Source organism: Myripristis murdjan, chromosome 8 (genome assembly GCF_902150065.1).
Source record: "Myripristis murdjan chromosome 8, fMyrMur1.1, whole genome shotgun sequence".
NCBI lineage: Eukaryota > Metazoa > Chordata > Actinopteri > Holocentriformes > Holocentridae > Myripristis > Myripristis murdjan.
The window spans coordinates 10152332-10179595 of record NC_043987.1 but is presented as its reverse complement, the minus strand read 5'-3'; the positions used below and the strand labels follow the sequence as shown (position 1 = coordinate 10179595).

At 40.3% G+C, this 27264-nt stretch overlaps 1 protein-coding gene across 1 annotated transcript; it reads right to left on the bottom strand.

The window, feature by feature from the left end:
* Positions 1-1241: 1241 nt before the first annotated feature.
* Positions 1242-27138, bottom strand: xpo6 (exportin 6). Its single transcript, XM_030057856.1, is given in 24 exon segments — positions 1242-1891; positions 2232-2462; positions 3281-3379; positions 4113-4274; positions 4755-4926; positions 7980-8094; positions 8745-8900; positions 9054-9243; positions 10736-10882; positions 12574-12718; positions 13349-13441; positions 13939-14098; positions 14241-14310; positions 15714-15815; positions 16021-16129; positions 16322-16431; positions 16530-16656; positions 19172-19706; positions 20079-20156; positions 21005-21164; positions 22236-22433; positions 23798-23910; positions 24760-24850; positions 26339-27138. Coding segments are annotated over 24 exon segments (3468 nt in total). The 5' UTR covers positions 26342-27138; the 3' UTR covers positions 1242-1789.
* Between the last annotated feature and the right edge of the window lie 126 nt (positions 27139-27264).

Below are 27264 nucleotides of genomic sequence, written 5' to 3'. Positions count from 1 at the left end.
ATTTGTTTTTTTCCTCTTATGTCTCATGCTCATTTTGCCACATTGATATTCACAGATGGCAAGTATGTTTAACTACTGCAGATTTAGTTTTCACTCATTTCAAAGTGGAATAGGGAATATATATATACTTTTTATATACTCACTATGATTAGGAATACAGCATAAAAACAGTGCTTTGTGAAATAAATTGTCCTTGACTTGTTCCCACCCCTTTGGGAGCTGAAAAAAGTCAACAAACATCATGCAGGTCATGTACCTGAAAGTGTTGCAAAATAAGTTAATAACCTTAGTCCAGTAACCTTTTGGAAATATTGATTAGTGCAAAAAATGTTTTTCAACAGCAATAACTTTATGAATGTGAACCCAACTGTAATTTAAAACTCTATATAAAGTTGAGAGCAGAAACTGAAGACTCAAACTTGTGACGCCATCAGATAGAGGCCTCTGGATCTAGTTGATGGACAGTGAACAGGACTGATTATGAGCAGAGCGGTTGTTTTCAGCAGCAGCACCGTCTTTTCTTAACAACAGTGATAATCCCTCATCTTCAGTGCTCATGCTCATTATTTGACTGAACTGTCCTTCAGTCTAGGAGCGTCACTGGGTTTCTGATAGGGAATGCTATTCTTCACAAATACTCTGTTCCCTATTTTGAATTCCATGTCAATTTTGACGTATTTTAAAGACTTTAATTCATTTCATTTTTTTAGTAGCAGCTCAACATGTGCGGTTTAACAGTATATCTGAATGTGAGGGCAGTGTGGTACTTTTGCCTTGTGTGGCACCAGAGTGGTCATCACACTGAATAAGAATCTGTGTTCAGCATTTAAACTGCCATCTGCAGAACAGCTGTGACTATCCCAAAACAACATGTACTGTACAAATTTCATTTGACTGTAACCATCAACAAAACTATTAACCCAATCTTCCCCTGGGGATCAATAAAGTATTTCTGATTCTGAATTTTTCAATCAAATCTAATCAAAATGAAGTCTTGTTTAACCCACAGCCTTGAATGAACCAGTGAACTGATTTGTGTGTGCCTGTTCTAATCAGACAAAAAGAACTGGCTTAAATACAAGTACAGCAGGGACTTTAAAAAGATGCAGCTGGGAAAAGGGTTAAAGTTGTGTAAACATACACAGAAGTCTTGAATCTCTTAATGCAAAAACTATTATTCTTCTATACTGTTGTGGTAAGTTACATTACATTTGCTGACATAAAATAACTGATAACCCAAGTTTTAATAAAAAGCACTTTATTAATCAAGCATGTTTTTTTCTGTTTCAGAATGGAATGATATGAAAGAAATTAAGTTGAGAGTCTGTCTCCTTTGGAGATGAAAAAACTGAAGGCAAAATGAATAAAAGCAGACATTTTAAAAAACTCAAATTGAGTTGAAAAGTGCTCAGTCCCAGCTCGGCTTTGCTGCAGAGGCGTGGGACAGAAGGCCCGGCTCAGACTGCTCCAAGCCTGAGCCAGAGCCAACTGTAGACCAGGTTTACCCTTCGCCAAGTCATCGTTGGCAACAGATTAAGGAGGGCACTGCTTAAAAAAAACAAAAACAAAGCGCCAACCTTCTACAGCAGAAATCAAACAGAAACATCAGCAGCATCCTCAACCTCCAGCAGCTCAACCAAAAATTCACCGTGTTTGTTCCTTCCTATTCCTCTGAATAGGTGGAGCGAGGCTGGAGCTTGGAGCAGGAGTGTTGGGCAAAGTGGTCAGCACAGTAATCCTTTAAGATCATAGTTGTCGTGTGGAGTGGTTCTAGCCGTCAGTCGTTGTGCTATAGTTTGACGGTGCCCGTGGGCAGGCTGCTATTACACAGTCTGTAATAGCGGAGGTCATTCACCAGCCTGTGCACACTCTGAGTGAATGATGGCAAGTCCTTGAAGAAGATAAAAAGGCAAAGCAGAGAAATATAAAAGTTACAAAACCAGCAGGAGTTCAGAGTGCTAAAAAGTGATATAAAAAGGTAAGGTGCGTTAATGTGTCTGTGAATATATCATCAAATCCTCAGATTTTTGTGTTTAGTCCCACATGGCATGGTGTGGAGGAAATGAAACTGAGGTGTAAGTAAAGGTAACCACTACCTCTATTGGACACTATAAATGCAAAACAGATTTTTTGGATTTCTGTTCTGCTCACAAAACCCATAAGTCAGTGTAGTTTTAGGGGCCACAGTTTTTGTTACCTTTTCAGGAAAACATCGCTGTTTCATTTCTTACCCGTTCAAGTTTGAAGTTGCGTGCGAGAACAGCCCGCTGGTTGGTGTCCACCCCTTGGCAGCCGTTGAGAAACTCCGGCATAAAGGCCGAGTAGAAGGCATCAAAGTCAACAGAGGCCATGTTGTAGATGGCTAGGGTGATTTCCTCCTGCAGGAGGTCATGGCTCTTGTGAAGCAGCACCTGCAGGAGCACGTTGATGAAGTGGAACAACATGGAGGTCCGAAACAGCTTCTGCAGTAAAAACAGTAAGACAAAAAAAAAAAAACATACAGTGACCTTGGAGTCTACAAATGCCTGAAAATAAAGTACAAGTAAGAGTACAAGTCACACTTATTGTAGCAATTAACATTTATAGTGGAGCAAAACACTTTCTCAGGCTCTGCTCCAGAATCTTTCATAAGCCATGGCCAATGTTTAACATCACTTTGATGCTCATTAAACCACTGAGGGATAATCTGAGCTGTGAGGACAGGAGCACTGCCATCCTTCCTGAGATCATTCACATCAAGGTGCTAACCACTTTCCTGGGTGAAACTCTGTGACTGCCGAGTTATTATACTGCCAAACACTGCAGCTTCCTTATTGAACCACTAATTACCAGTGGGAGAGTGGCTGATGAAAGAAAGAAAACATGGATACAAGGGCTGTCCCCTATAAAAGTCACTGATTCAAAGCATCGACTGTAAACCCCCTGCACACACACACACACACACACACACACACACACACACACTGCTGCATGGACCAATTCAGTGCAGCTGACTTAGATTTTAAAGTGTATGTCTGCATGAGTGCATCTGTTGCGTTTGATTATGGGTGATCATAACTCCTTTGATTGTTATTTTGTAATCTATCAACACTAAAGTGCTAACACATTTTCTGATTCCCAGAAAGGCAATAAATTAAAACAAAGACTCAAATCGTTACTTTGAACAGCAGAATCTGATTCGACAGACGACATTCTGATTCAGGTGTAGCCACAAAAGCTACTAACACTGAGGGTAAGGGACTGGATTGATCCAGCCCAACATTGCCTTGACAAAACTTACTCTGTGGTACAACTTGTGCTTGCTGTTGAGAGACTCCAGGTAGGAGAGGTTCTGCTTGAAGATGTGGATATCCGGCTGCAGGAACGACTGTCCAAAAGCCTGTAAGCAACATTTCAGTATAAGTCAGTGAATAAAGTAGAAGCAAGGTCAACAATGTCTTCATCTACACATGTTGGCATCACCTGAAAAATAAAGTGACATTGATCCCTTTACTCATACAATTAATTTATGCCTACTTGGCTGTATATTGGCCAAGGCAGATGGGCCCACATGCCTCCTATGGCTTCAGGTTTGAAACTTGAAGCCATATAGGCTCTGCTGCCCTCTAGAGGCTGTTGTCAGTACAGTTCAGCATCCCTCCCACAGTGGTGTAAGTAAACACTTCCTGGAGCCAAACGTCTCAGTCAAAATATATGAAGAGGACATCTGAAGGTCTCAGACGCAGTGTCTGTGTCAACAACTGGTCTGTGGTGGCGTTAATCAGACAGCTGACTGACTGTCACTCTCAGTGAACTTGTGTGATGATCTGAGGAATGCTTTAATCTCATGATTAATCCACAGAAAAGTCAAGTGTATGTGATGAGCCACATCACTCATCAGAGGTTTCTGAAGGGAAGTTATGTCTTGCGCTCCAGCGACTTCATACTGACAGATACTCTGAGGAGTCCTCTCTACAGCTTTTCTTTCTCTCTTTCTCATTGTTGGGTAGATTTGGATGCCATTTTGCAAACTAACCCCACTACCTAGCTGTATGTGACCATAATGGGGACATTTTCTGCAATCTCAAGTTTTGCACCTTCCATCACACTCACACACACACACACACACACACCTGCATGGCAGCTGTGAACTGGGCCTCGTTCTCCATGGTATCTTCCGAGGCTATCTTCTGGACACTTGCCAAGACTGAAGTTTTGAAGAAGTACCTCCAGTTTTGGTGGAGTATTTGGTAAAGTAACTCAAACATCTCTGCCTTGACATCTGGGGAAGATCGCTGTCACACACAAGACAAGCACCATATGTTATCCTGATATTCTATAAATGCACGAGACTAAAGTTAGCATTCAAAATACTTTCATTATTTTGTGACTGATGATTTTTACGTGCAGAATATTTCAGTAAGCTAGTCCTGAGAGCTGTGCCATGTCTGACACTGCTATCAGGACTTAAGTTTCACAACCTGGCCTAAAGCTACGTAAGCAACAGTTGTCACATCTCAAACAACTTTTCCTGTGCATTGCGACAAACTTTGCACAACATTCAGCTTTAACAGTGGGTGGGATCATTTCTCCTGTTTTACAAAATAAGAGAAGAACAACATTTTAGGTTTGAATACCTGCTTTTCAGAGTGCACTGATTATTGTGAAATCCTAATGTTAGGTGGCTTGCTGGCTAATCAGTGGATGTGCAAACAAACACATAACAAAGCTAAAATAGCAGTGGAGATTTTCCAACTAGGTGAGCACCAACTGACCTCTGCCACAATGGGGTAGACCTGCTCCATGCAGAGAGAGAGGATGCTGGGTAGGAAGGGTTTGAAAGCTTGGCCAGGCTCTTGCACCACCACCTGCAGTATTTTCAGGAACTTCTGTACCACTCGACAGCCCGCGCTGCCCTCTTGCAGAATACTGGCCGCCAGCTGTTCTCTGTAAAACACACAAGTGACAACAGACAGCCGCATAAAAGAGGTGTCCGACATATTAAAGTGTTGGTCGGCTGCCACTCCAAGCTTAAAAAGTAATAACCTTTATTTATACAGGACGCTGCAGAACAATGTCACAAGGTGCTTTGGAAGCACTCAATGAATTCAAAGCGTGAAAGACATTGAAAATTACAAACATCAGTTAAAAACAAGGCTAAAAATAATCTAGCGAGTGTTCAGACGTTCTGTCAAGAGGTCATACGAGGCTAAGGGGGAAAAACAGCGCGTCAGCTGAAGCAAACCACCCATCATTAAAAATGCAAGAGAGACACAATTAGGTTCAACCAGTATGATGGGAACCTGTGCAAGGCTGTCCCAGAGAAAAACATCCTCAACGTATTGGTTAGAGTGAATTAGGGCTGTCATGATACCAGAAATTCAGCAGTTGTTATCAGTGCCAGTGAATTTCCACAATTTGCGAGTCGTTTCTATACCACAGTACAAAATAAATAAATAAAAAGGATAAAAAATCCCATTTACTTTAACACACACTCCTTTATTAAAATCTGTTGATCATCCCAGTGTTTAAAACAAGCAATAAGTCAACTGTGCTTAATAACTTCTTAGTTTGCACAGAATTTCAATTGCAATATCCAGCAGACATGAAAATATGGAAATTTTGATGGTACCGTTTGCATATTTTGTTTTCATATGTATTATTATCCCCTGAGCATCCGCCTTGAACACAAAATCCGACCCAGAAATGACTTTTGCTGTTTCATTTGGACAAAACGAGGCAAAGCAGCCGCTCCATCTTTCCTGTGTGTTTGTCTTATCTTTGGTGCACACTTGAGCAAACGTAAATCAACTGTATACTGCCCCCGTCACTTCCGGAAGTAAATGTTATGACCCGCTGAAGGCTTAATCTAAATAAATGCTAACTCTAAATAAATACATCCAGAACCTACGGTGCCACAGGAAAACAAACAAATTTCTGGACTATTGGCATCGATTTGATACTGATCAGTTCTTGAAACATCCCTACAATTAATCATGTTGGAATGGCAATGAATACTTCAGCACAATGTCCAAAACCAAAACACAAAATTAAAGAACCAAACAAGCAGCCATTATATATAGATTCATTGTATTTTCTTGTAATATTCTTTGTGAACACTGGGGGGTGCATGAGTGCAGGAAGGCATGAAGGTGAGCTCACCAGAACAGGTGGATGTGATTGTAGACGGGGATGAGCAGAGTTTTTGACTTCACTGTGGTGACTACTGCTACTCAAAGCACCTTTGGGTCATTGCTAGACTGAGTAAATTAGTTGGGACACGTGTACGCAAAACAGCATGTGCACGGCTACAAGCTACTTTGTTGTTTTAATGTATGTTTTTATTCCGCCCCAAAAAATTAAAGTGAAGAAGATTTACACTATATTACCAAAAGTATTCGCTCACCCATTCAAATGATCAGAATCAGGTGTCCTAATCACTTGGCCTGGCCACAGGTGTATAAAATCAAGCACTCAGGCATGCAGACTGTGAAACAAGACATTTGTGAAAGAATGGGCCGCTCTCAGGAGCTCAGTGAATTCCAGCGTGGAACTGTCATAGGATGCCACCTGTGCAACAAATCCAGTCGTGAAATTTCCTCGCTCCTAAATATTCCACAGTCAACTGTCAGCTCTATTATAACAAAATGGAAGCGTTTGGGAACAACAGCAACTCAGCCACGAAGTGGTAGGCCACGTAAAGTGACGGAGAGGGGTCAGCGGATGCTGAAGCGCATTGTGCAAAGAGGTCGCCGACTTTCTGCACAGTCAATTGCTACAGAGCTACAAACTTCATGTGACCTTCAGATTAGCCCAAGTACAGTACGCAGAGAGCTTCATGGAATGGGTTTCCATGGCCGAGCAGCTGCAGCCAAGCCACACATAACCAAGTGCAATGCAAAGTGTCGGATGCAATGGTGTAAAGCACGCCGCCACTGGCCTCTAGAGCAGTGGAGACGCGTTCTCTGGAGTGATGAATCATGCTTTTCCATCTGGCAATCTGATGGACGAGTCTGGGTTTGGAGGTTGCCAGGAGAACGGTACATTTCAGACTGCATTGTGCCGACTGTGAAATTTGGTGGAGGAGGAATTATGGTGTGGGGTTGTTTTTCAGGAGCTGGGCTTGGCCCCTTAGTTCCAGTGAAAGGAACTTTGAATGCTTCAGGATACCAAAACATTTTGGACAATTCCATGCTCCCAACCTTGTGGGAACAGTTTGGAGCGGGCCCCTTCCTCTTCCAACATGACTGTGCACCAGTGCACAAAGCAAGGTCCATAAAGACATGGATGAGTGAGTTTGGTGTGGATGAACTTGACTGGCCTGCACAGAGTCCTGACCTGAACCCGATAGAACACCTTTGGGATGAATTAGAGCGGAGACTGAGAGCCAGGCCTTCTCGACCAACATCAGTGTGTGACCTCACCAATGCGCTTTTGGAAGAATGGTCAAAAATTCCTATAAACACTCTCCTCAACCTTGTGGACAGTCTTCCCAGAAGAGTTGAAGCTGTAATAGCTGCAAAAGGTGGACCGACATCATATTGAACTCTATGGGTTAGGAATGGGATGGCACTTCAGTTCATAGTATGAGTAAAAGCAGGTGAGCGAATACTTTTGGTAATATAGTGTAGGAATAGGTCTACAGTCAGGAGAGCTATTCCATTGGTGATATGGTTTGTATATGATCCAGCGGTTCGATGCAAAACCTCTTTGGTAAGCAAGCAACTAAGAACACACTGCCCTTTGAGCCTATGTTCTTGAACCCGAGTAAAAACCTGCCATTACGTTGCTTAGAAGAGAAAGATGGAGAGAAAATACTTTGCACATGCATTGTTAAATACTGAAGAATAATACATGCTTCATCTACAAGTCATGCTAGGAGGCTCAGAGGTTTTCCATCTAGTTGTAGGTTTAAACTCATCTTTAGCTGATCATAAGTTAGTAATTTCAGTGTTATTGTCCAAGTGTGTAGGTAAGAAGAGTAAAGACGATTTCATTACCTGGTGAACATGCTGAGGAAAGTGTGGATAATCTGTCCTGTGAAGGGAACGCCCATCTGGACTCGCAAGGCTTGAAACAGGGTCAAGAAGAAGGCCAACATCTCGTCTGTCACATCTAAGGCAGAAGAATTACCATTAATTAGCAGTTGGTGAGTTACAAATCCCTTGCCGAGGTACACGGTCACAAAATTACAGTGCCACATTAATAACAATAACCTTGGAATACATTTGGAGAGTAGTGAGGTCAGGTGGCTGACAGGAAGTTGCACATATCCTACAGTTACATTTTGCAGTACACTGTAAGCCCCAGTTTCTCTCTCTAGCAAAACATTTTGACCATTTAAAAAGAAAAAAATTCCAATTGCAATTACTGTAATTTTTTAAATTTATTTTATTATTTGGTTTAAGCTTTATGTGATTTGTATTAGATTGGGAATTTCAGATGGCTTTTCATCTTAAAGTGATATTCTGACACACAATTGTACTGAGATCAATAACGGCGCTTTTCCATTAAATAATATAAGCTCAACTTGCTTTACTTTTCTGGTTTTTGTTTTCCACTGTAGATAATATCTCCTCACGGTGAAGCAATTTGTAACTCGTGGGTAAATACCAGCTGTCACCGCTGTGTCACTTCCTCGTGGCAAAAAGAATGTGATCAGACTGAAAATGTTGCACTGTTCATCATCTTGATACACACTGTGATCAAATTTCTCACACAAGTACCAGTTGGCAAACCAGGTAAACCCAGGATTAGTTTCTCACCTGGCTGCTGAATAAAAACTGGGAAGAGGCTGAGCGACACTTGGACAGACTCCTGAAGACTCTGGTAACAGATCTGACGTGATTTGGTGGATTCCCCGGAGATGCTGTTCACGATGTCTCTGAGCACAGGCAGGGTCTGCTGCAGCACTGTTTTCACTGCAGCAGGAAAGAGAGCGGCAGAAAATGTGTTTACTGAAGCACGCTCCAAAAGAATGACAATGTGTGGAAGATAGAAAAGAGAATAGACAGGATGAAAAAATACCAAGACTTAAAGACAGAATGACAAAAACAAAGGACAGATATACTGACTTTGATCCAGGTCTGGGCCCCGAGGGGGCAGATTTGCTGTGCCCCTCAAAATCCGGTAGTCCCGGGTGAGTGCTGCCAGAAGGCTGGCGTGGTTGCTGGAGCGAGTTTGCCACTGCTGCTCACTTTCTGGCAGGTTGGGCCATGGGAGCAGCAGCATGTTGGATAAAGCCCTACACACCAGCATGTGAGCCTGCAAGAACACAAAGAGAGCGTGCACATACGCACACAGTAGTTGTTGAGTACTGAGGACATTTTTTTACCTTAAAATTATGTTGAAATTAAAAGGTCTATCTGAATTTATCAACACTGAGTTACCTGCATATCCTTGATATTTGAATGTTATATTACATGTGTGTGATGCATTTGGGATTCAACAGGGTTGGACAATAGGGACAAAATCAAAAATCACAGTATTTCTGACTGTATAACTTAATATCGATATTGAAGAGATGAAAGTTTTTTGATAAACAACCATTAGTAATTTGAATCTGATGACCAGCTAGTTGGGGACAAATATAAGAGCAGCTACAACAGTCTGATGAGCTCAGAAAACTGCACCCCTTTACTGTAATGCAGCCTTTAAAACCAGAAAATGGCAGAATTTATGCCATATCATATTATTATATCATGGACATTCCAAGTCAATATCTAGTCTCAAATCACAATAGATATAATATTGATATACTCCCCAGCCCTAGGATTACATATATAGTATTGAAGTATGTGAACATAACTCCAGTGGAATAGCATCTCAGTTAATATACAAAAACACTGAGTTAAACAAATGGATACTGAATGATTAATCCATCAGATACAGTGTGTAGCTCCAAGTACAGGTCTAACCAAGACATGTCCCTTATAGTTTAAGTAATTTTTAAATGACGAGTTGTGAGAAGCAGAAACACTCTGCAGCGAGGGAATGAGGCAGCTGAACAGCAGAGTGTAGCAGGAAAAAAGAAGCGAAAAAAAAGGAGGAAGACAATTGAGTCAGAAATAGAGGTAATCAACAAAATTCCCCATAATGCAAAATCATGTGAATAAGAAGTACTACAAAAATATGCAGGAAATAATCTTACTTTACGGGAAGTGACTGTAGCCGAAAACACATGACAGGCTGGCTGCCTCACTGTAAACACAGAATCTTAAGGATACAGGTCTGTCCTGATTTAGGCGCTCCTAAAATATTCAAGTTACAACTGTCCTTGGGTTTTGATTGATTGATATTCAGGTATTCACCTGCATCTGCTCTATAACTGAGACACTTCCTTATTTCACACGGCAGACAGTTGTATTTGATGGTGCAAGAACGAGGGCCTGAAGCTGAACATCAGTTAAGAGAAGGAAGTGACAGACTTTAAAATGGCCAAATAGACAAAAGCCAAAGAAAGGCACTGTACAGTCTGGAGGCAGCAGCAGAGCGGAGCATGAGGACTTAACTGAACTCCATCTAAAGCAAAACCTCTCACTGTCTCTTTGGTGAGCACATGGAGCCTTCAGCCTCCACCTCCACTACATCAGGTGCTCCTACTCGGCTACTTAAGTCCAAAAAAGCCCCGTCAGTGTGTGCAACTGCTAAGAAACAGCAGCTATGTGGCTGAAATGTTTAAGTAAGCCACAAGCTAAATATATATCACTTTCAGTCAGCACATATCACATGTAAATTAAAAGCACAGGACACCAACCTCTTGAGGAAGTCTGCGCGTCTGGTTCTGCGTGATGAGGTTGAAGATGTTCTGCACAGCAGGCAGAGTGACCAGGAACACGGGCCGCACCGTGGAGGTTATGGAAACCATCAGATGGCACGCTGAGAGCAGCAACTTTTCAGGTACCTGGAAACGAGAGAAAATAGGAGTAACTTTGCCATATCTTCTACTGCCTGTTTGGTATTAAGTATTAAATTTGAAGCCGAGACAGCTTTTCAAACTGACATGGCAGCAAAACCTTGACAGCCAACTTGAGTCAGAGGATTTGCATAATGCATGAGACTCTATGTCCTATGTGGACACTTGGTTGTCAGCACATTGTGCACCCAACAGTTTTTCCCCCTTCATCTCATGCAGACACCTCTCAGGGTTTCAACGGTATGACATACAATACCTGTAAGATGTTTCATCTACCTTTCTGTACCCTTTTACCTTTTCACAAAGGTATCTACAACATCTGCTCTTTCAGTCCCCTGAAACCTAACACTCTTGTGGATGTCAGCCCAGTCAGTTTTGGACAGACACTGCTTGTCATGTGTGCTGCATGTCTCTCTCTCATCTTAACATCTCTACATCTCTTTTGTAACATGAAATAAATGTTTAATAATGATAATACCAGTTAACCTAGAAAATACTTGCAAAATTTGGGTAGAAGGAATAATGACCAGTAATGATGCTGAAAAAAGTTGCTGACAAACACAGAGCAAATCCTCGACATTGGATGTAGATTTAGGCATCGGAAAAGATTCCATTCTGCATTTCTTTTTGTATGAAGTTATTGGTTAACTGTTGATTTAAAGCAGATAGCTGAATCATACACATCATCCTGTTCCATAATGTCCACTAATACAACATAATTTCCTATTGATTGACTCCTTTAAGAAGAAATATTGATGTCAGGTAATACCTCTGAGGAAGGCATTATGATTAATCAGTAGATTTGTATATGATGATGTTCAACCAGCTCAATGGCTTAGACCTCTGTATGTAACTACTGCAACTATTACTAAAAATTTCACATGACAACACAAGTCATTGTTATGCAAGAAAGTATGTTGAAATAGCAAAACATGTCACTATGAGTAAAAACATGTCTGTCTATGTAACTTTCTAATCATGATTGTTAATAAACAGTAAATGAATTATGATTTACTATTCATGTCATTTAATGGTTAACAGCTACTTAATGATTACTACTTCATAACTTTATACCTTATATATTTTTATGAACATTTCATTAATCAATAATTAAATAATGTACACTATCATTAACATCTTACTAAATCAATTAATAATTTGTGTATGTACTTGTGTACTGTTAAGTAATTAAATAATTGAACTGTGACTTCTTTAATTAACTTGAGTGATTTATAATTAAAATCACTCTATTTAAAACTAAATTAAATACTTACAAACAATTTATAAATAATCAACAAAAAAGGTACCTTTGTGGTCTGTCAAATGTCGGTGAGTAGACAAACAGATACTTAAATACAATTTGCTTGCATTTTCCTGTGGTTTTGCTAGATATTAAAAACTCATAAATTCACCATTTGTTGGTGACCATTACACCACAGTCAGGCCCAGCCTCACATTCTGATTGGCTGAGAGGTATTCTCATGAGTGTCATTATCTTCTGGTAATGGCACTCTGTTTACCTTTGACAGCTGATAACAAGGAACAGCTGACGTATCCAACTATCGCAAAGGGCTGTCCAAACTAACAACAGCAGCGATGAATTATGACGATTTTGTAGAGATTTATGGAGCTCCAAACATGAACTTAATGTACGAGAGTGTGAATGAGGGGGAAGCTACCTTGGCAGTGATGAGTGGGCTACTGGCATCTATTGCAGATGTGATGAGGGTGATGAACCGGTTCTGGTTTTGCCTGTGGACCTCACTGTAGAACTGTGCGAGCCAATGAGAGTAGGCCTGCAAAGCAGCAAGGGCTTGGGCATGGCTGGAATCCACACACACACACACACACACACACACACACACACACACACACACACACACACACACACACACACACACACACACACACACACACACACACACACACACACACCACACACACACACACACACACACACACACACATAAAGAATACTGCTATGAAACAGACAAAGCAACATACATCTTTTACTTCATTTAACTTTTTTCAACTTTGTATTTGAATGTTCCTTGTGTTGTCTTAACTGCAGTATATCCTACTTCTTTATGTATTATAAATTACAAGCCAAAACAATTATATACAGTTCAAATGGGCATATAATTTTGTATAGTTTAGTCAGACTTCAGTCTCTGAAGCTGCTATGCTAACAACGAACAAGAGGTAACTGTACAGATAACCTGGGTAGTGTGGTTGATTTTTAATTCTGCTATGAAGTAAAGCTCCAACAAACATCCTGGCAGTGCATTAAGTCAGTTCCCTATTCTCTGTCAATGCTGCTATAAACTGTGTTTGTCTTGAACACACAACAGATGACTTGATTCTTTGGATTCCAGTTTTCAGAAGCAGTCATTCATGTTCAAGAAAATTTAATTTCATTTTGTGGTACAGTTTATATTACCCTCTGATACTCACACATCAATGAGGTCTGGCTTGAGCACAGAAGGCACGGCGGTCTCTAGGTCATAAAGGCTGGTCTGAGAGCCGTAGCAAGTGACCTCAACCAACCTGGAGAAACAATTATTTTGGTCAAAATCTTCAAGGTGGCTTTCCTGCTCACACCAAATCTTTAGGAAAATGTTATCTTGCAGTTTCTGTCTTATGGCGTTTTGGGAAGTTAAGTTATGCCTTTTACAGTCAGTGCAATGAGCTGCAAATGATTATAAAAAATCTTGAAGAATTTTAATTTTCATGAAATCAGAGCATCATAACATATGAGTACATTAAATCTCCTAGACCCTTACAGAAATAGCGAATAGACAAAAAGAGACAGAAAATTTGTCATTAACTAATTTGATTTTTTTTTTCATCCATGAGTGGTAAATGATTCTTAGTGTCAACATATAACCCTAAATTTTAACATTAAAAAATGCAAGTATGCTTTTATTAAAACATTCCTTTGATCTTTTTTTCTTTATGGTGACACACGTTGATTGTAAAATTTAAATTGTGTATAAAAACTTCAAGGGAAATAATATTTTCTGGAAAAGTAACAGAGCGCTGACCTCTCCACCACTGCCAGGGCATCATTGAAACGTGCAGCAAAAACTTCCCCGATGAAATACTCAGCCAAGCGGCCGACGGCTTGCAGGAGGGAGCTGAGGTCTCTGAGGGAACAGTGCAGTCGACGGCAATCATTCTCTGCCGTGATGTTCAGCCTCCGACCTGCAGGGGTCACACCATTTCAGCTTGACCAAACATTTTCATTGCTCAGCATCGGTCATTTTGACTATACCTCAAAACAAAGGATAAAGAAAAGACCAAGAGACCGACCAAGAAATAAAAACACAACAGGACTGTTACTTACTTGTGCCAGTGGTGACGATAAACTGCTGCAATCCCAGGTATACATCCAAATTTTCCTGAAGGACTGGAAACTTTAGAAATGGAGAGGGGGATAAAATGACACCACCACTGAACAGCATGCACTTAAAATGCACTATCACATGAACAAAATTCACATTCAATACAAAATGTAACTAATAAGAATGAAAAAAAATAATGCATTCGATACCATTTTTTGTTTGGTGGATTTTATGACTAACTCTTGCCACAACAGCACCACCAAGCATGACTATTTTGGAACGAAACTGCATAACCTGAAAATTAATTTTGGGCATGCTGCAGCAGCTACAAATAGTTGCCTCAGTAGTCTGTTTTGGAGTTACCTTTTTTTTTTGGAGTCAGCGTGGCAACCCCGCTCTTGATGTGTTGTGTTCTAGCTTGCAACTTTGTTTACATCACATTCTTTTTTATGGCTCAAATAAAATCCCCTCCCCTGAGCTGACACACAAAACACTGTTTTGCACAGATAGGTGATAACTGACTCTCTTCTAGTCAAGCATATAAAACGGTAATTGTTCCTAAATCATCATATTGACATTAGAGGCCTTGAAATTATGCATCAGACAAACCTACAGCAGAGACAAAAAAAAAAACTGTGTCATCAACCAAGAACTTTTTGGCTTCAGTTGAGCTGTTGAAACTAGAAAACACTTTCTAGTACAGGTGTCTTCCCACCCCCCCCCCCACCCCCCCTTTTTTTTTTTTTTTTTTACTGGCTGTGATGCTACTATTAGTGCAGAACAAAAAAACGTCATGTTCTAATCTAAATGAATCACTTTTTTGGTGCAACACAGTTATTCTGCATAATTAACTCTTCTTTCAATTAGTGTTTCAAGCTCTCTTGTTCATGTAGTGCCATGTAACTGCTACAGTTAACTCGGTGTCACTGTAATTTTGTGTGCTTGTCTGTCTGTCATGTTTTATCCCTCCAAAACCTAAAAATACCAGTCATTTGCTTCCAAAAGAAAAACAGTAATTTAACACATAGTGTTCCACAACTTGCTCAGCTTAATATTTTTCAAACCTCTAAACGTGAACTGAAGATGTAACAAAATGGTGCTTTCAAGATATGAGGCTTTTTAAAGATTTACAATTTGAAAATTTAAGCCTGAAACACTGAAACCGTTTTAACGCCTGGGGGGCGTCCTGTAAGCAGTAGAGAAAGTCTACAGAGCACACATTATAATGAAGCTCTAATGTTTTATTAGAAGTTGGCGAATGAAATACTGTACTGTGAGGGCAATCACGTTTTAACCTTCCATCACTTCACTACACTAATGAGAATCATGAAGATTGATAATTTGATGCAGGATGACAAATTCTTTTTTCCACTAGTAAGGTAATGCAAACTGGAACTTCATCAAATTAAACCTCCTGAAAACTGTTGCCTTTGTGTCTTCAAAACCTGCAAAATGTCAAGCATGACAACAAAAACGATCTCTTACCAAGTAGAGAATGCATGGGATGGGAGCAGCTCCATCACCTTGGCAACCACCTCCAGACTCTGACGCAGATACCTCTGCCACTCAGTCTGTTGCTATGGTTATCAAATGGCAGAAGATACAGAAAATGACTGGGGTGAAATATAACATTCTTTTGCCAGGTCTAATACACTATTTATGTAAAAAAAAAAAAAAAAAACTTCTGTCGCATACAAGCCTACATTCTGTAGCAGATTGAAAGCACAGAAGGATGAAGAGGTGTTATGGATATGTTGTGAGGTGTGGGTTAGTTATTCTTACATCATCATCAAGAGTCTCATCATCCAACTCCTCCAACTGGGCCTGATTGTATCGAAACTGTATTCGATTCAGAACTTCCCTTAACAGAAGCACTAAGGCATCTTTGTACCTGTGGAAAAATACAAACAACTCATGTTGCGTGGGCATTTAAAACACAAAACAATGACAAATGGACACATAAAAGCTGTGTGCACACATTATGAATTCATTAATGTGGGATTTGCAATGTTTTTCTCATTCTTCAGGTGGTGAACAAAAACATTCAGGGTACAGGGAATTCATCCATTTTTGGATGACTTACCTATTTAGAACACTTTCTCGGTCAGCTAGTCTGCTTTTGATTTTGGTTGTTAGAAAATCCAAAAAGACACTCCATATATCCAAACAGGCAAAGTAGCCTTCATGGTTTGGCTGAAAAACAAAGAACAGGCGAGTTTTTCCAACTAGTCACAACCCATGATTTGCAGGATGTTTTCTTGTACATACTTCCAGTGATTTAGTATTTTTACCTGGTTGAAGGTGTACTTGAAAAGCAGGGCTAAAAACTCTACAATTGGAAACTGAGGACTGGACTCAATCCGCCTCAAGTGAACACTGACAAACAGGCGCAGGAAGTCTGTGAACTTCTCCAAGTAACTGTAGGTTGAAAGAGAGAATGAGACATGTCAAACATCTCCCATAAGTAACCCAGGCAAAGCTGGTTATTGCACAGTACTGAGTGGAGATGTTCACCTCTGCCTCAGTAAGATGAGTCACACATCATGCAGCCAAATATTCTTTAAGTCTCTGTTGATCATGTCACCTCTGTTTTCACACCAGTTCTATTTTAGCTGTGCTCAAACCATTTTCAAAAATGTCAAGCAAATAGCCTCAACATGCACAAGAAGAAAACCAAATACACCGATATGGGTGATGGCTGCTTTGTATATTTTCCTACCAAATATTAGACTATATATATACTGTCAACACTAAAGTCAATGAGAGGTGAAGGCATTAACAGGATCAATTAACAAGTCATACTTTCCCCAGCATGTGCAAATATGGCAGTGGATAGCATTTACATAAGTCAATATTTCTTTTACTTATGGGAACTGGAATTTCAGTGGTGTTTTTTTTTCTTTTTGTAATAGCTATAGATTTGTTATAGTTTTATAGTTTTTTATAGTTCACTTATGTTCTACATCCCCCATCACCCATTTTCAACCAGTCAACCAATAAATGATAAAGTGAGTTTGTTTTGGCACAGGATATTGGCTGGATCACCGCTACGTTGCATTTCTGTACTATGCTGCAGCAAAATCACATGGCTTCACACGGACACGTTTGATAGCCTTCTCTCCCTGCTTTATTTCAGTGGATGAAATTACTTACTTACTTACTATGCATAGAATTTAAATTTGACAGCCTAAACATGGAGGTAAAGTACAGTTTCATGCGCTCATGGGGTAGCCATGCACCCCAGTCCTGGATCTAATGCAGCTCCGTCACAACTCCGGAGTCGAAGCAAAACAATCTGTATTCTAGGTTCTGATTCTATACGGGTGCAGCCCAAAATGCTTATCTGAGCATTGATTTTTATGCCTCTACGTGGAAGACAGCTGTTGCTGGAGGCATTATGTTTTCAGGCTGTCTGTCCATCCTGTTCTCAGGAAGACCTTGAGGGAATTTCTTCAAATTTTGCACAAACATCCACTTGGACTCAAGCATGAACTGATCAAGGCTATTAAAAGAAGGCTGAGACAAAGTGTTTGACCCCATGGGAGGCATAGGGTACGACACATGCGCAATGTAACTGGAGCTGTGATGTTGGAGGGTTACAGCAGACGGCGCTACAAATATGGGATGGTGTCCAAGGAGTGTAGCATTGGTATTCTATGATCCTGTGCCATCTATTGATCCTTTCCGCAAGTCCAGGCCAGAATTTACTTGGTAAGCGTTGTACCCTTATGACATGATGCAATATGACCCCATGTCCTCTCCTTCATTTTAGCTTTGTGGATTACATTTTGGTGGTCAGAGGTCAAAGGTCAAGGTCCCTGTGACCTCACATCCATCCCATTCTCGTGAGCTGTGATCTCTAAGGAATGCCTGAAAGGAATTTCATTACATCTGGTACAAACATCCACTTGGACTCAAGGATGAACTGATTTGAATTTTGTGATCAAAGGTCAAAGGTCACTGTGACCTCACAAATCAGGTTTGTGGCCATAAGTCAAGAATTCATAAATCATAATGCTAATTATGACAAAGTTTCACACAAATGTCTAATAGGATAAAATGATGAAGTCATGGCATTTTAAAACCAAAAGGTGAAAGGTCAACTCCACTGAGACATCACAATGTTCTGATTTACTCTTCAGGGAGAACAATGAGGTGACAACAATCCAGTTTTTTTTTTTTTTTTTTTTACTGATTTGGACCCCAAGCCACCCTCTTTACTTCCAGTCCCTGGATGACAACCAGGACAGAGGGCCTTCTGTTCCTCTGGTGGCGCACCATAAGCTCTCTGGGTTTGCTAATATTGAGCTTGAGGTGATTATTGTTGCACCATGTGACGAAGCTCCCTATCAGTCCTCTGTAAAAATAGTCTCCAAGTGAAGACAGCATGTGTCTCAGTGAACATTATTCACTGGAATCATACATGTCAATATAATGTTAAATTCCATTCCATTCCACCAAAAATACACCTAATGCCTTTTTTAAAATTCCTTCAAAGTCTTCCCTATTAAATTATGAGTCTCACAGACATGGATGTAAACTGCTTCTTGACTGGTTGGCAGAGACATAAAACCGCAAGGTGAAGTTATCTATTGTTGGTAAATCATTAATGACACTAAGTGACTTAAACTGTAAAAAGGACAGTTTGTTTTCTCTTGGTGAAGACTGGGAACTGCCTTTGTTTTGCTACCCTTAAAAGATCTTAAGATCTTTTAAGGGTAGCAAAACTCAGGGAACACTAGAAGAACAGTAAAAGGCTAATATATAATCTACACAGGTGACATGTTTCAAGCCACAGCACAGACTGCATGGCATCCACACAACATGAACAATTTTTGCAGTCGTGATCTTCCATACATTTTTTGTTTAATTTTTGGGGGATAATGAGAGCCCCTTTTTATCGTGGATCACTAGTGAACAGATTGAGCCATACCTCTCATCAAGTTCCTGTAACCGACTCTTGACTGTGTGAGCATTATTCTCCCGTGTCAGCCTCTGCAGAAGAAAAAATGTCTGCTGGAACATGCGCAGCAGGTACTCCTCAAAATCCAATGGCACACAGTTCTTTGACACCAGTTCATTGACACAGGTCATGGCCATGATGCCAAGACGGGCCTGATCCACCTTGCTCCCCTCACTCTGTTGCAAGGTTCGCCCTCCTCCATTTGATGTTGGTGCCAGTGTCCCTGGATGCAGCTGACCATTAGAGGAGGACGAGGTGGAGGAGGAGATGAAGGATCCAGTCTTGGCCTTTGTCCGAAGGTCACAGCCAAAACGAGCAAAATGGAAAATAGATGCCAGCAGGGTGGGTGTGATGCTAGTCGACAGTGGGATCCAGCTGAAAAGGTGGGCCAGACACTCCAAGACGAGGCAGCACAGTTGCTGGCTCTCATTGTCCAATGTTGCCACAGGCTGGGAAAGAAGCTTGGAGTACTGGCTGCCCTGAAACAGACTGCCCAGCAATTCCACTGATAGAGCAAGGAGACAAAAAAATGTACTGGTTAACACAGAAACACAGCCGCTCCACAACACATATATACTAGATAGGAAATTGGCACAAGTCACTGGCTAAATGCTGGCAGATTTTGACAGTGATTTTGACAGCGGCTGCCAGCTTTAGGTGTCTGGTACCGCAGACAGAGTTTGAGGTTAATGAACACACATTTCTAATGTTGCTGATTGCAGTGGCTGATAGCTTAAAAAGCTGATTTCCCATCCTAAATATATCATAGTCAGTATTTAGAAATTGTGACCAGCAACAGTTTAATCCTTTCTGTCCTCATAACCACAGTATTAGTGATTCACAGCTGTGTGAAGCAACTCATAGCTAAGTCACTCACCACTTTCTCCTGAGGTGGGTGAGGGAGGGGGGGTAGAAGCTATGACATTGTGCTTGTCCCCGTAGGTCTCCAAGATACCTACACAAGAGGTGACAAAAGGATGTTAATAGTCCTCATTGTGACAGTTTATTCTCTCTTTAACAAAAAGCAGTGTTAGCATACCTATGCAGCGTTGTACCACAGAGTAACCCGAGCCACAGAATAGTATCAAGAGCAGCCACTTTGCTCTATAATGGTCTGTCCATACTGATCTCACAGGAATAAAATGACTGAATGTAGTGCTAACTCTTGAAAGCCAACGTAATATGATGCCTAGTGGCAGGGACAGATTACTGTTCAGACAATGCTCTTCATTTTGAAAACATTACTAGCAAGAGACCTATTTGTACACACTGGTGAAAATGCGAGCAACAACACAACCATTTTTGGTTTGGTTGAACAATTCAAAAAATAAATTTAACTTGCTGTAATAAAAATAATATAATTACATCAAATAACAAACAAATACTGAAACAAGATGAAAGAGGATGTTACTGGAACCTAGACTTAGAACTGTGGCAAGTAGATTCGCTGTATAGGCCTGCCAGTCTTTCAAGTAGCTAGGTAAAAATTATCCTACACATTTGTTTGATTCACTTTATGCATCTATGTTCTTGTTAGCACAATGCATCAGATGCCTGTCAACCCTAGAGCAGGTCAGCATGAAATCTGGTAAATGTGCTACTTCTCAAACGGCAACATTCTTCCAACATTTCTTCTTAAAGTCATTTGTCCTGGTTACTTTTCTCTAAATGACCATATGCGGAACTCAAAGAAAACTACACAACTGAAAAATGTTTTTTTCAGAAACCATGTTCTAATGCACTTTTAAGAATGTCATTTACACAAGGCGATCGGAGACGCCAAGATGTCTAAAGGTTTCTCACCAGTCAATAGTCCAAGCACTGTGGGCACTTGTTCCAGCAGCAGTTTACGCAACTCATCTTTCCTTGCCACACTTAAGTCTTCTCGAGGGCATGCAAGCTCCTCTGATGTGGTTTTTAACAACACCAAGCCTAACGAGGCCAGGGCTGGGGACTGGATCAGCTGTAGTTAAACATAGATTGATAAATAATGGGGGGAGGTTACAATAGTGGATTCTGGTTACATCAAAGTTCAAACTAGGTCAACAAATTCTTTTCCTTTGGATTTGTTCGAACTTGATTTCAGGAAAAAGAAACAGCCCTATTACCAACAATCTCACTCCATGAGTACTTCAAAATGTTTTTGTGCATAGTCCTAAGCGACACTGGGTAGAAGTACTCAGTGTTCCTGTCAATGTTATTAAAACTGCAACAGGTAAGTTATGTGTTTCACAAAATATACACATTTTGTATAGCCTGACTGGGATAAAAGATTTTTTTTTTTTTACTTAATGCTGTGGAATTTAATATATTTGCCAATGCATCTCACACATCATCGAGCAATGATCACTTGTATTTGTGTCAATCTGTTTTTGCAATTTATGTATGACAAAACAGCATACCAAGTTCATGTCGAGGTTAAAGCCAAAACACAAGAAATCCTAAAATGCAGGGTGAAATAATTCAACAGATGTGCAACAGGCAGAGAGAGAGGGGTACTTTTTAGGAGTAATTTCAGATTAAAAGCAAGTAATTTTTCTGTGTAACAGCAGGATACATGTAATTATAGCCCCTGCATTGTGAAATCTATATGCAGAAGAGCTCTGTTTTATAAGTCTTAAAGGGCACAAAAAGGTCACAGTAAACATATCATTCCCAGAAACGATTAAGTTACTTTGTGGGCCGATGATATGTCACTTTGTTTTGAGCTGTAATTGTAGTTCACCAAAATCAATCTAAAATTAAATGCTGGAATGCAGAGGTGAGATGCATTACTCTCCCACATTCAGGCGAACTCCAACTAGTGAACAAACACTGAGAATCTCCCCTTAGGCCAACCAGGGAAATTCTTAAGATACCAAAGTAATGACATCATCATTCCCCCAAGTTCTGTCAAAATACGATCAGTGACGTTTGGGATAGAGTAGTCCCTCCCACAACTGAAGATTATCAGTAGTTAGCTACAACTACTGGAGCAGACATTTAAACAGGTTTCACAGCCAACAAGAGACACCACCACAGCAGCAGAGCTTACCTGAAGGGTGTTTGTAAAGAAGTCATGGTAGAACATTGGCCAATCCTGGCGACCAATGTCTACGATGACTTTGCACAGTTTATTGCGGATGAAATAGGGCATTGCTTTGTGCTGGGCTAGAAGCAGCTTGGGCAGACAGCTGCGGATCTCCATCTTGTCTTGTGAAGCCACTCCCAGCCACATCTTATTCACCAGGTTCTGAGGATAAGAAAAACCAACAGCTTCAGGGGGTCTGAATGCAATCCTCTAAGAAGTCACACAACACATACATAATGGTATATTTGTACTGCTGAATGAAGTCGTCTGAAAGTGCTCAGCAATGACGTGGTGTCACAGTAACAGAATTTCCACTATGACAGCAAATGTAACATTATAATAGCGGCCAATCTACCCTAAATTCCCCATTAGGCATTATATTTTATACAGAAAAACATTTTCACTGCCATTGCACAATATACCGTAAAAATATCTGTACCGCGACAGTGAAGTGTGAAATATCATATCGAAGCTTTCTGTAAAAGTATGCAATATTTCGTGTATGCTGTGGCATTATTAGGCAAATGTCTCCTGTTGGAAGCTGAGTGGCAGTTGGCATGAGGAGGCAGAAGTATCGAGTAACACTTTTTTTTTTTTTTTTGGAACGATTTAAGATTTAAAATTTGTTGTATGTAACCAGCCAGGCCCTGCTGATAATGTGAGTTTTATTTTTCAATATTTTTTATAATTTAGTAGTATGACATGTCCTGCTGACATGGTCAATGTTGAATGTTGATTGAAATAAATCCTTGTTAAGAGACAATTTGTCAGGACACTGAATATTCTTTTTCAGCCACTGCAGATAGAAATATAAAGCATTTTCCTCATAGGTTTATAAATATCAAAGTTTCAATATGCCTGGAAAATATCACAATAACAATATTGTGCAACTTTTCGAAAAAGAAAAAAAAAAACAAAAAAACAAAAACAAAACATGATTATCACCAAAACAGCCAGAGACATAGAATTTAAATGTGCACTATGTAAAACTGCAAAACTGAGGACCCTTAGACTCAACTGACAAAAAATATGGAATGAACACAAAATCTGAAGGTTGAGTCCACATGGTTCTGATCATCAGCCTGACTTGTGATAAATTACATGCTTATTCCACCTTTTTGGCAGCTGAGTATAAATGGTTCTTACATCAATCAACCCTCAGTTTTGCACTGCATCTTTCATCAAGAACCAGCAATACATACAGTTGCAAAGGAAAAACTTCATTTAGTTGCAACAAAATCCAATTTTAAGTACTAAAATGTCACCCATGGCTTGAGAAAGTAAAAGCATGTAAGGAGCTGTAGGATGAAAGAAATTTCACCCTTTCATGCCAAGTCATATGGGAAAATGATGAAAAAGTACATTTTCTTCTTGCTGCTAGATATGGTAAAAGCATGTAAAATACCTTTTCGTATACATAATACAGTCTCACTGTTGATCTAAACATCTAATTTAGTAAAGGCATTTGGCAATTCTATTTGGCAAAAAATATTTATTTTCAACTCTCTTCCACCAACACAACTTACCTCAAATACTGTCAGGCTATACATCATTACATACTCATTCCGAGTATTGGAGAGGAAGAACAGGCAGTGACGCCATGCTCCTGTCTGCTGAGCAAAGTTATTCAGCAGCTCTTCTGCAGAAAAAAGGAAGTAGGAAAGATCAGTGAAAGAGGTGCAAGACAACCTTGTTGTTGCACAGGCTGAAACTACTGCGTCACAACACAGAAACTGTGTGAGAATCAAATTGCAAATAGTGGGCATACAATTTCAGGCTAAATAACAGCTAGGGCAATTCTCTGTGCTCCCCAGTGGCATTTAGACTGACCAGTCTGACAGTTTGAGCTGCATATCGCAGGACAAGTTATTTCACTTTTGAATTTGCGGATCCAGACACACTGAGACAGAGCTGAACTTCCTGACATAGAGCTCAAGTCTACACCAGGAAATAAAACCTAAAAATTATGCTGCCTTATAAACATAAGTATAACATTCATGACAGTTTATTTACAGTACTTCATAACTCAATACAGCAGTTAATGTCAAGCTGTATACAACACTGGGAGGCATGTATTTTAAAATCACCAAAAATTACTCAATGTTATAAATCTAATTACATATGCCATGCAATGAAAATAACTGGGGAAACTGTATACTAGATGCTGACACTAGTAAATACACTATAATTCTAAATCACACTGGTACACTCCCTGAATTTAGCCCTGAAGCCTTAATTTGGACTTTTTCTGCCTAACATTGCATCTACAGATTCAGATATTTAAAAAAAAAAAAAAAAAAAAAAAAGAGAGAGAGAGAGAAAAGATCTCAAAGCCATGTTGGCTCACCAAACACATTAAACCTGAGCATGGTGAGTATTTTTGAACCTGTACCAAAGCCTTCACTTCAACATCTAAAGCCACGTGCATTTGGACCACATCCTTGCTTTTTATTCACAACGGAAGGTTTCACACGGTGGCCAAACTCACCTATCTCTCTCTTGCGCTCATTGGTGGTGCAGCTGTGAAAGAACTCAGTCATAAGACTCTCCAGCGCACGTAATGACGCCTCCTCTGATGCCTAATGGAGAAAGAGGTGTTGGAGGTCAGTACGGTTGGTACCAAACACTAAGACCACATGAATAATGACATTCAAATTAACTGCCATTTGGAATTATGCATCATCTAAAAACCAGTGGAAGCTGCAATATTTTATAACCATCTTGGACACCATCAATTAAATTTGTCAGACTGATATCTGTCACCCTTCAACTGTGTGCACGCACTCATCAGCCTACACATGTGGAATAGAGACTCAACTGCAGACCAATCATAAGCATCCCCATCAACTGCTTCACCAATGAGAAACCCACCGTCAAATTTTGAAAATATACCTATGTCAAAATTATGCTAGTCATTTTGGTAGTGGCAGGAAATATTTTGATCTCATGATCAACATACCTGCTAACACTGCAATTTCTCGAGCAGGTTATTTAACCGTGTCCCCTGTCTTGACTTACTGTCACTTCCTCTTACTGTCATTTATCTCACACTAATCACATTAAATAATTTGTCTACCAAATGAGACTCTATTATGCTTGGCTCAGAGCTTACATATTTGAGAGTTTTGTTCAGACACATTTGTACTGACTCATTTTGTTATATGTGGAATATATGAAACATGTTAGAAAACCACAACGTGAATGCAGTTAAGGTCTGAAAATGTAAATTATGATCTGCTCTTGGGTCAGGCCAGCCCTCGAGCAAAAAGACATCAATCTAACATGCGGCCCAGTAAACAGCTTTGAAGAGGAGACATTTAGTGAGTGTTTGCAGGCAGCACGCCTATGAACCTTGGAGCACTTATTGGGCTAGGAAGTGATATCATGGAGTCATAAGGAAATATGGTTTATAGTTGCAACTATTTTTAGCTCAAACCAAAATCAATCACTTCAAAGGACAACTGCAATGCTTGGAAAAAAGTAAACCGACTTGTTTGTCATATGAAGCTCTACCAAGTGCAGGGCAGTAATGAGAATCCCAATTGTAATAAGCTGTAATAAAAGCCAAAGGCAGCGCAACGTGTCTTAACGGTGATCACCCATTTGACAGGTGAAGGAGGTCTGGCCCTGCCTCACCAAACCACTGGCTAGCAAATGACATTTTCAGTACCATCCCCTGTGGCAGGCAGGTCTGAATTCCTCAAATGAGCCACAACTTGCAGAGCTTAACATTACTCAACACAAATATTCGCTTTTGCAAGATGGGCGTCTTGTATCGTGAAATGGCTTAGCGAGCTGCTGCATCCCGGAAATCCACTGGCCTCTCACAAACCGTTATATCGTGTGAGCTGCACTGAGGAATTCAATGCATACATTCAGATGACTGTTAGTTACACACAAAAGGACTGAAGTGATTAAGTTGCATTCTAACCATATAATTAGGTCCGTCTAGGTACAAGACTGAAGCTGATGCACCACATTGACGTTAGCCAGTGACCAACTGACGCTAAACGATTGTAAAAGGAGATAAACACGGATAATTAGCTAAATAACGAACATATACTCACCATGTTTGGCTAAGATGTCTCCCCCCAGATGGCTTAGTCTCAATTTAATATGAGTAGCAAGCCTGTGATAGCTAACTAGCCAGGCTCTTCAACAGCTAGCTGAGGTGTTGCTGGCTAATGTTACCGCAGCGGTGGTTCATGGTCTGCCTGCTCGCCTTGTGTCCATGCAACATACAACTAACTTAGTCAGACAGCTAAGGTTAGCGAGGTTAACGTTACCTACAACTACAACATAACACAACGACGAGTTAACATGTATCTGCTAGCGCACAGAATAATACAGGTTTCGGTTTCAGCGAGCAAGTCAGCTCACTAGTCGGGATGGCTAACTTGTTCTAAAATGGTAGCCAGCTGCATCCGTCGCATAACGGCTGAGATTTGTGCATAGAAAAAAAAAACAAAAAACAAAAAAACAGAAATCGTTATTTTCGGAAATTTAACACTGACTGCAACTCAGGCGAAATGTACAGCGGTGGTTGGCTATGTACCCCACCGTATCAACTAACATTACACGACTGCTAATGTTACACCGGATAGCTAACTGGGTTAGCTTTTCAGGAATAACATTTGTTAGCTGTCAAACATGGGCATCATGCTTCTTTGGCTGTCGCTCACATCAGCTTCACTGCTCCATAGCAAATTTCAAAAACCGGCAGCGTTAATTATGTAATCATGAGTCTATCGAGCAAGGCATGCAGCGACATTGAATAAATATGATATCATGCGCGCTGGTTCCTGTTTTCCCTTTCAGAGCTCAGGGGAGGCTCAGGCGACAGCTAGCTCGCTGGTTTCAGGCTTGGCTTCGCAACTTCCTCGTTTACGACAGAAATCAGCCAACCCCACTAACCCGTGTCAAGTCAAACGCAATACAAATAATACCATTTCCGGGTAAACTTTCAAATTAAAGCATGATTCTATGGTTTAAA